The sequence below is a fragment of the Glossina fuscipes genome, unplaced genomic scaffold (genome assembly GCF_014805625.2).
Source record: "Glossina fuscipes isolate IAEA_lab_2018 unplaced genomic scaffold, Yale_Gfus_2 1, whole genome shotgun sequence".
NCBI classification, from domain to species: Eukaryota; Metazoa; Arthropoda; class Insecta; order Diptera; family Glossinidae; genus Glossina; species Glossina fuscipes.
Genome location: NW_023998415.1, coordinates 42,132,771 through 42,143,526, shown reverse-complemented (window position 1 = coordinate 42,143,526; position 10,756 = coordinate 42,132,771). Strand labels below are relative to the sequence as shown.

The 10,756-nt window shown below is 34.6% G+C and overlaps 2 protein-coding genes across 2 annotated transcripts; both read left to right on the top strand.

Annotated features, from left to right (window-relative positions):
• Positions 1-1,327: 1,327 nt before the first annotated feature.
• On the top strand, positions 1,328-4,289 carry LOC119631620 (protein yellow). Its single transcript, XM_038024000.1, has 2 exons — positions 1,328-2,258; positions 3,418-4,289. The coding sequence occupies exons 1-2, from the start codon at positions 1,367-1,369 to the stop codon at positions 3,711-3,713; spliced, it is 1,188 nt and encodes a 395-aa protein (XP_037879928.1). The 5' UTR covers positions 1,328-1,366; the 3' UTR covers positions 3,714-4,289.
• A 1,209-nt stretch (positions 4,290-5,498) lies between these two features.
• Positions 5,499-9,968, top strand: LOC119644954 (DNA polymerase eta). The gene is made up of 5 exons (XM_038044697.1): positions 5,499-5,658; positions 5,721-5,790; positions 7,134-7,401; positions 7,459-7,973; positions 8,417-9,968. The coding sequence occupies exons 1-5, from the start codon at positions 5,547-5,549 to the stop codon at positions 9,966-9,968; spliced, it is 2,517 nt and encodes an 838-aa protein (XP_037900625.1). The 5' UTR covers positions 5,499-5,546.
• The last annotated feature ends 788 nt before the right edge of the window (positions 9,969-10,756 follow it).

Below are 10,756 nucleotides of genomic sequence, written 5' to 3'. Positions count from 1 at the left end.
TTTACTCATTCTTATTATCTGTCTGCCACCGTTTCTATGAATGGTTTTACTGACTGACTTCATGTGCCACTGAATATATTTTCATTTTACGTTAGAAACATAGTAACCTAGTAGCATAGTAATCTAATAAAAAATCTGCGACCAATGGACGATCAACTGCATTAGATGAACGTGCTTCCAAGGGACTGAAACGTTGTAGCGCTAGAAGGAAAAGATTTTGTTTGATTTTTTTTTTTTTTGTCATTATTTGCACGTAAGCAAGTCTGTTATAGTTTATAATAGCAGCTGTTTGTCGATTGTTGACATCAACTAGCTCCAATTTTGGGCATCTATTTCTCATTTATATATGTAAATGTGTAGTTCTGTGTTTACCTGCTTAATTGGAAGCGTAGGGCCGCTTAATCGTTTCTCATTTACACGACGAGGGAATTTCCAGAGAAAATTTCAGGCCATTTATTGGAAATAATTTTCTTTCTCTATAGACGGGCTATCGTGAAAATCTGCACAAGGATAGTTTAGCTTGGAGATGGTGATAGTAATCTGCAGCGTCTGCTGAATATTGGTAGCGTAGATCTTATCAGAAAGTTTCACTTATCGTAGGAGTTTGGAAGATTGCGAGCCTTTCTATCGAACGGACATGTCAAAAAAAAAACTCAAAGCTTTTCACTGCTCTTATCTAACTATCTGAAACTTTAACCGTTAATTTATTTCCAGGGGCGACGAGTGACCTCAACCTACTTTCTTTTTACCCTTACACATGATCCTAAACCTGACATAAGTAAGCACCCTCTGAGTTAAACTCTGGAGTTATGTCCTCATTCATCCATAATTTCATACGTCCATTCATCCATCAGTTTATGCGTGCGTACATCCATCTGTTCGCGTTTCCATTATATCTCAACTTGCCTCTCCGTTTATCTCGTCCGTACGTCTGTCTAAAGAGTTGACCAAAGTCACTGTCGCACGTATGGCATCAATTCGCTAGTGTTTGATAAAGTAATCTAATCCCCTATTATCGAACAATGTCTTCATGGGATGTATGTGGAGAGAGAATTTCCCTTTAAAGTTTATTGATTTCGTGAGCAAACTTTATTTAAAAAATGTGTAAAAGAATTTCCACAAAATTACAAAACGACTGATTTTGCAAATAAATAAACACACATGCACGTATATAGATAATATATAGATATATAGATAAATATTTTCTCGAAGGTCTATTTCTTTAATAAAAATGCGAAATTTTTAATCTCGACTTGAAGCACGTTTATATAATTCAGAATCTTTTGAAGAAACTTATAAAAGCCAAACGCCCATATATTGTTAGAAACATTTTAGTGCTAAACTTTTGAAAATCATATCTCTTATAATGCGGCGGCATAAAAAGTTTGCATATTCAAAGGTTTCTTTAAGTATCTTATTTATCTGTATTTGTGCTTGCGTACCTTTCGCTAAAGCGACCGATGACGATAAATACGGTTTATTTATCAATGATAGAATGTGCGATGCCAATGGCAGTGTTATTCAATGGACAGGAGGACAATTTGAGTTTCCTTGTCCCTCAACAAAATCATTATTTAAGAGTTCAGGCAAATATATACCGAAAAATGTTATTGCTACTCGCGCTCAAATTATCGGCGATATCGCTTATTTGGCTCTGCCACGCTATCGACACGGGGTCCCTGCGACTTTGGTTAAAGCAAATTTGCAACCGGGTATTTGTTATGTCAATTTTGCGCCTTATCCATGCTGGAACATGCAAGAGGAGGGAAATTGTAAAGCTATGCAATCTGTGATCGATATAGTGGTCGATCAAAATGAAGTCATTTGGTTATTGGATACCGGAATTGTGAACACTTTGGAAATCCCAGTACGAAAATGTTCACCCAAAGTGTGGGCTATATCATCAAAATCGTCAAAAGTCTTGAAAATGATCGATTTAGACGGTCTAAGTACAAATACCTCACGACTGCAATATTTAGCTGTAGATTATGCTCCCACTGGCGGTTGTTTTGTGTATGTTAGTGACGCGGCTAATCGAGCTATTATCATCTTTAATGTACAAGTGGATCGAGGCTTTCGTGCCGTACTACCAAGAGCTGTTACAGCTGGAGGACGAAACCGTGATGTCTTATATTTAGCATTAATACGTCATAGTTGCGGTACTGCAGAGTTGTATTTCACTTATTTAAGCACAAATCGCCTGTTTTCTATTAAAGCGGAATATTTGCGAACTGGTGCGGCCGATGGAAGGGTCTTGGGTAAGAATGAAAAAAAAAAAAAAATTCAAAATATGGGAAAGCGCTCGAACAGTTTTCCAATTAAGATTTCAAACTAACTGTTAAGGCAGGTAGCAAGATAGATAGCAAGATAGATAATCTTGGATGGTGTAACTAAGAGGGCACAATTTTTTTCGTCACTGTCAATGATAATGATGACAATGATCCGTGAATATCTTCAAGCGCGGAAATATTTATATGGCATTTAAAATGAAAGCTTTCCCTTTGCGGCGCAAGACCATGTCTGCACTTAAAGCTTGATATATTGCTTAATATAATCCAGGTATGCGGAAGATAACGTCTGACTAAATCGCATTACGGTTGATAACATTTCTAATGGATTTTGGATGGTTGGACGTTATAAATTTCATTTTAAAATTTTTCGTATATTTTTGGTAATTGCTCGGTATACTTACTGCGTCACATATCGTAGATAAGCGTATCTAAAATATGCTTTAAGCTTTTTCAATTATAAATGCTTGCTTTTTTATATCCCTAGGGAGGGCATTAGACTTATATAAAATGCGACTCGAAAGTCTGCTAAAATCTCGACTATGACTTCAAAACTTTTATGTAACAAAACAGCGTTGATTTTAGAATTTTCTCTTATCGCGTCTTGTTGGATTAAGTGCGAACGAAATCGACGAAACCCGTCCATAGATCTTTCGAAAATTACAAAAGAAATCTCTTAAACACTTGCACTCGAAATTGCGCAGAATTTATTTTGGAGTTTTAAAGCGTATCTTCAATTTTTTTTCGTTGAAATTAAATCCTCAGGTTTGAAAATGCCTTAAATGGGATTAGAAACTGGCTTGCATGGGATAAAAAGTCATACAAATTGTGCAATATTTTACTTTAAACAATTACCTCTGAAATGCTTCCACCATACCATATAAATAAATTATATATAAGAAATATATACGATAGATAGATGTACGCCATATGCTTACTATGTATCCGAGCAATGGATTTTCTTTGCATCTTTCAAGCACAATATGCCAGACTATGTGCTGGTCACTATTAATAATATAATATAACTTCATTCTTCTTATATGTCTGGCTTTGTGGTAATGCATAACAAATTATCTAATTCATCTAATTTAATTCAGTTGTGTTTTCTCTCGATTTTTCAATTTCGCAGAAGTAGGTAAAAAATCGTCACGCATGGTTATTATTGGTACGAATAATGGTAATTCAATATTCTTCCGTAATGAAGGCAGTGCCGAAGTCTATCGTTGGGATACTAATACTACGTTTAAGGAGGACAACTTTAAGCCAGTTTACCGCAGCACAACGTGCCAGTTGGCAACACACGCTATATCCGATTATAGACACAATACAATGCGTATCCTTCAAAGTAATTTTCCAGATTTTATGCAAAATCGTATGGGTTGTGGTGCCACACAGCAATTAGCAGTTATGCGAGGTTGTTGGTAGATTACATATGCGCACACAAATATAGAATAAGAAAAAAAATCGCTTCTGATCGAAAGAAAATTTCATTTAAAAGATCATAAGAGCTTTAAAAACCAGCCACGAGACTATAATTGAATTCAATGAATTAAATTAATTGAAATAAATGCATTGAATAAGTTCCAAATAAAAACCAAAAAAAAAAAAAAAAAACGAAAATATTTTGGGAAAGATAATAGAATAATTCCGTTATTCAATAACTGAAGATTTAAAACCATTATATAAACTGGAATGCTTTAAGCAATAGATTTTATTTAACATATATCTTATAAAATAGAATCTCTTTCCAAAAATGTTACCTTGACATCTTTTTTATTTACGTTATACTTAAGGACAAGATATCTTTTACTTTAACATAAACTAATCATATATATGCACATAACGTGGTCCTATTTTCTGTGCTTTCCTCGAACTATTTGGTAAAGACAACCCAATTTAGTCCTATCAAAAAGTAGCGAGTGATGGATCGGTAAATATTTTTTTTATATCTGAATATGTTAATATGTTTACTAGAATTAGAAGATTTTCTTAAACGCTCCCTTGCTTTAATTACGGCCCACAATATCATCAATTTATTGAAACATCATACTAATAACTTTTGAACGGTTTATTTATAGTTGGGGTATGACTCGCGGCTTGTGTTTATAAACTTGAAAAAATAAAATAATTTGGCTTCCGATATAATTTAGCCGATATTGTTTCTTTTTTATTTGATAAAGTTCCCTTTCTTAGGTCTAAGTGCTCATAAAATTGCAGACGGGTACAATATAACAGGATAGCAACGAAAAAAAGCTAGCACGGCAGGCGCGGTCAAATGGGACGAAACAGCTCGTTTTGTTAAAGTTCGCGATTTCACTCGGCTTACTTGTTCCTGCTGACTACTGAAGTACAATTCCAGAACGATCGCTATTCGCACCGGCCTTTTACACAATTTCGCTGCTGTGCCGCTTCGGTTTCTGTAAGCTAGTATTTGTATGCTGTATGATGTTCGTACGGCAGCGGATGTGCATCCATGCATAAAACCGGTTTGGCATAAAACTTGCTTCGTTGCAAACTATTAGGTGAAAACACATCACATGTCTTAAACGGCCTTTCCTTCTTTGCTTGTTTCGTACATTTACTGATATCGCGGCGTGTAACGCTTACAAGGATAAACTGTTAAGCCTTTATTTTGTTATGAAATCCTTTGTTTAATCCTCTTACATAATGGTCACGCAGATACCAACATAACAATGTTACACAGATAGGCAGAGGCAGACTTGGTTAAAACGAGTTCGAATTTTGCGCTCATTAAAAATACATAGACGTTATGGGGTCATCCGTGCGCATTTCCGCAGGCTACAAAAAGAAAAATATTACAAATATTTTTCGAATGACTTAAAAGTTTAAAAAACCTTAGACATATGTGGATAAAACGAAAACAATTAAATTAACTAAGGGATTAAAAGTTTTTTCTCCTTCCGCATAAGTAATAAATAGGCAATATATCTTCTTTTATTTTATTGTAAGCAAAACATCATAATGAAATTTATTTACTAAACATTTCTTCGTTTCGTAAAATTCCCTATAGAAAGTAAGAAAAAGTACGTATCCATCAAACAAACACTAAATATTTAAATGTTACCTCATTTGTGCTGTTTTCATTTGGAACAGGTGGATATGAAATATTTTTTAGTTTTTGATTGTTGGCAACACCATTTTGAAAATTTTGCAATTGCGTGAAAATTTGAGTTGTAATTATTATATACATTAATATATTTTGTTAATTGCATATACACAAATAAGAAAGAAATATAAATGTCCGGCGGCGGTGGTGCATCATCTAGTAAAAACTTTATTCCAATGGTACAAAAATATGATCGAATTATATTGCTCATAGATATGGATTGCTTTTACTGTCAAGTGGAAGGTGAATAACTGCCTCAATAAACATAAATTGTTTTCAATGTAGAATAAATTTATTCAATGTAGAAAAACTCGACTCATCTTTGAAAGGCAAGCCATTGGCTGTGGTTCAGTATAATGCTTGGCGCGGAGGCGGGTAAGTTTATAAACATAGTCATAGTCAGTTTTGTGCTATAAGAATAGTAGCGCAGTTATTTTTGGCAACGAAATTTAAAGAAATGTTTCTACTTTTATCTTATATTTTAACAAAAACATACTTAAGATAGTAGATAGGGAAACTTCATTTAACCGCATTGTGGTATTGTTACCGAAAATGTAGTTTTATTAGTATTAATAAACCATACGTACGTATTTTTGTCTTCTCTGGTATTAGACATTGAGCTTTGGGCTTTAGGGTAAAATTATCCGAAAATGTATTCCTATAAACCCTGATAACATTTTCCATCCTTTATATATATATATATATATATATATATATGTACATATGTATATTAGGCAGGAAATAAAAGAATTATAAAAATATTAAGAGAGAATATTTTCGAGATTTGTGTTTTCGTCGTTTTACGCAAAATTTGCGAAAATCTCAAGTTTAACTTTTTCATGTCAGGTTTTCCATGAGATCTCAGAGACTCTTTTTCGCATTTTATCCAATATCATTCCTTTACTTCTGTGAATTGAGGTTCCCAAGATTATGTTTGCTGCTTTTGGCACCAGTCGAAGTCGTAACAAACCTAATCTATTGCATTTGACGTATTACTACTTATTTCGTTACGAAAGTGTTCAATAGTTCATGGAATTAAATAATACGTTTTCCTTATTTAAATTTTGCCTCCCTTTTCAGCCGTATTCGGATTGCGATTTGCTTACATGTATCTTGCGATTATTCGCTTAAATCCAGAAATGTGACAAAACGAAAAAAATTAAAATTGGTTGCATATCTTTTGAAACGTCCTTCTAGAATTTTTGAAAATAATGTGCAATCTGTCACAGGGAGCTACGTATCAAGTTCAAAGGATCGAAATAGTTCAAAATTTCTTAGAAACTGCAGAACGCATAACATATTATCTCAGATTTCGATCTAGCTAATGAAGACTTTGAAACTGTCTCTGTTATTCGAAGACTGGAAGCAGTAAGTTTCTACGACTATGCGTTTTATACCTGACACATCTTGTGGTACAAGAGTATATTAAGTTTTTCTACATATGCGCAACACCCAAAAAGACTTGGAAATAGGAGCACCTTTTATTACCGATATAATGATGAAGATTTTGCATTCTTTATTTGAACGAAAAAATGTCTAAACAATCTTTGTTTTCTTGTAATATATTCTTGGCAAAAATGAGTGGATTTGTTATTTGAAATCCATTGTGTCTGGGGAAACGCAGAAAACACAATTATCTATCTGGAATATTATAATAATTTATCTACAGGTGTCGTTGCGGTTTTTTCAATAATTCTACGAATTTTATGTAATTTTAGAATTATAGCAGTAAATTATGCGGCCCGTGCTAAAGGCGTAACCCGGCATATGCGGGGAGATGAAGCTAAGGAACAGTGCCCAGAGATTCAATTGGTTAAAGTGCCAAACGTACGGGAAAAGGCTGATTTGACTAAATATCGAGAGGCTGGTAAAGAGGTAGCAAATGTTTTACAACATTTTACCAATTTATTGGAACGCGCATCTGTTGACGAGGCCTATCTGGACATTACCGAAGCAGTAAATAAACGTATGCAGTTAATGAATGAGGTATTTTAGATTGTTTTCAATTCCAGCCTGTCAACTTCGAATACACATTTCACGTAGGGTTCGTTTGTTTTACAACCACAAGAACTGGTTAGTACGTATGTAGTCGGCTACGATGGCATAGGTGACTTTGTTACCGACATTACCAAGTGTTATAACAAGACTTCGGTATATGATGGTGATGAGAATGATGATAATGATGATTTTCGGTGTTTCCACGGAGATAACGTCCCATCCTTACGTTTGAGCAACATACGTCTACTGATTGGATCATCTATAGCAAGCGAAATACGTGCCGCTGTGAAAGCTCAAACTGACTATGAATGTTCTGCTGGAATTGCTCATAATAAAATTCTAGCGAAATTAGCCTGCGGTATTAATAAGCCCAACAAACAAACTATACTGCCATTAGCCAAAATTCCGGAATTATTCGAAACCTTAACATTGGGAAAAATTAAAGGCTTAGGAGGTAAATTTGGAGAAGAAGTTTGCGAACGGCTAAATATTCGTTATGTCGCCCAATTAATAAAATTTACTGAATCGGAGTTGCAACAAAAGTTTGATGAAAAAAACGGGTATGTTTACAAAAATAAAAAAAATAAAAACCACTGATAGAACCTTTGATACCCATCGCTTATCTGTTTAGATATTTAATAATACTATTAATTAGTTATTCGATCGCGCATTTATCAAATATGGGTAGGGCGGGCCGTACATTAAGTGAAAGTTGAACTTAAAAACGCGGCGCGTACTCATAAACATGTATCTACCGAATGCAGTAAATAAACCAAATTATCGTTTCTACTCTGATCGACTTTGAACACACGTATAACTCCTCCATTGAACAATCATTTGTTTTAGGACATTTTGCTTTTGAAATTTATTGAATTTCCCCATGAACATGTATGTATAAGTTTAATGTTTGCCTTGAAAGGGAAAATGCAAATTTTAGGCGATGGGTATAAATAAAGTGTACCTGAATTTCTGCACTAATTGCCATGTATTTTGAATTACGTAGATCTTGGCTATATAACATTTGCCGGGGAATCGATTTAGAAGCAGTAACACCACGATTTTACTCTAAAAGCATCGGTTGTTGTAAGAAATTTCCCGGACGTAATAGCATATCTGGCTTAAAGACGTTGCAACACTGGCTTCAAGAATTGGCGAACGAAATAATTGATCGCTTAGAGAAAGATGTTATTGAAAATAATCGCCGAGCAAAGCAAATGGTAGTAAGTTTTGCGCAAGAGTTCGACAGTGAAGATGTATCCAGTTCACGTTCGGCTCCTCTACTTAATTACACGGTCGAGGCATTAACCAAAAATGCATTTGAAATAATTAAATCAAATACTAAGCAATTTTATCGTGTTGGCAGCGAAAGCGTACTGAACAATCCAATAAAATTTTTGGGCATAAGTGTGGGTAAATTTGAGACAATATCCAATGGTCAAAATAAGCTGCAAGAAATGTTCGCCCAACAAGCAGCTAAGAAGAGAAGAATCAGCGACGATGTAAACGAAGAGGAAAGTAAAGAAAAATTTTTTAAAGCAAGAGAAAACAAAATGGAAAAACCGGACAAGCAGTCGATGCAGGCTCTACCAAAAGAAGTTAAGACGAAAGATGTTCGAAGCTTTTTTCTGGAAGCGATGACAAAATCAAATAACATGCAAAAAAATCAACCGAAACAAAATGGAAAAGATAATGATATTCAGGTCGAAGATAATGAGGACTCGAAAAAGAAAATTGATGACAAGCGAAGTCCTTCATCGCGTCCATCCAAAATAAAACGAGTAAGTGAAAGTTATGAGGAGGACCCAAGTGCAAATGAATTAAGTGACCTTATTGATGATATACGAACTCTGCAAGATGAGTCTCCCAAGAGCGTTAGACACGAAACTACTCAGGCGGCAGATGGTGAAATTAAAAACGAATTAAAGGAATCGAATCAAAATGTTGAAAAAATGCAAAGTGATTATCAGTTGGATTATGCTGAATATGCAATTCCTGAGCACAAGCCTGAACTACTTCCTTTAACAAAATGTACTGAGTGTGGGTGTGAAATTCCGGATAACCCAGTTTCTATTCAAACACACAATGATCGTCACATAGCTCAGAAGCTAAGCGAACAACAACGGCTTGAATATCGAAACACTATCAAAACAAAATCTGCCCATACATCAAAATCGCCAACATCGAGTACAAATACGAAGAAATCTAAAAAAGATAGCAATGTTGATACTAGAAAGCCATCTGCGATGGGTAATATTAAAAAGTTTTTTAAACCAAAACAATTGAAAGAGAATCGAAATGTCATGGAAACTGAGTCGACAAGTGATCGAATACTCTGTGATATATGCAAAGAATACATTAGTAAAGAGAGCGCACAGGAACATCAAGATTTTCATGTGGCCAAGAATCTGCAAAGAGAGCTTAATCAACTTGCAGTTCACACAGTTAAAACTAAAGAATCTTGTCCCGATACCGCACAGAAACGACTAAATTTGCCTGCATCACAATCCACACAGAGCAAAACTATTACGAAACCAATTACGAGTTTCTTTAATTAAATATAATTGTGTAAATATGATGGAAAATATTGTTTTTATGCTTAAATTAAACAAGGCTTTTATTAGTTAGGATTTTCTTAAATCTTAAATCTTCCAATATCTCGGCAAATTCGTTTTGTCCGTAAAATCATTTCTGCATTGGATTCAAAACATGTCGATCATCCCTATTTTGTGATAGACTTATTTTCTTTTACTCACACGATAAATATTAAAGAGATAATCCCAACAAGGGAGTTGAAATTAATGCCATGTTTATGTTTATGTTTAAATTGAAAATTTCGAATCGAAATATTTGATTAGGTAATATTCGCGTTAAGGTCGATTTATGACGACCAAAAACTATGAAGGCCTTTCTTTGGTCGACATGAGTAGTAGTGTGATGGCCGGGTCGCACAGCATCCTGAATAACAGAAGTTGCGTAAAGGTACTTTGCAAAGCACTTTCGAACTGCGCTTCCTTCCACAGTCAGTTAATTAGATTAGGGTTAGATATTCTCAACTCGATTTTGACGTCGTGCAACAGCTACAGGCAAACGGAAGGGGCGATAAACGAATAATGTTTAATCTAGCCGCTATATAGCTTTGACGTATTTCTGAAGGACAAGTCTAACGTGTCTGAATCTTTTGAAAGGTAACAAAAGATTCAATAAATGTGAATTGTGCAAATTATGTACACCATAGTTAATATTTATTTTTTTCAATCTGCGTATTTTCCAAACGCAAGTTTATGGAGAATTCACATACATACGCATTGACGTAAATACATACGTAACTTGAATACCAAAGGAA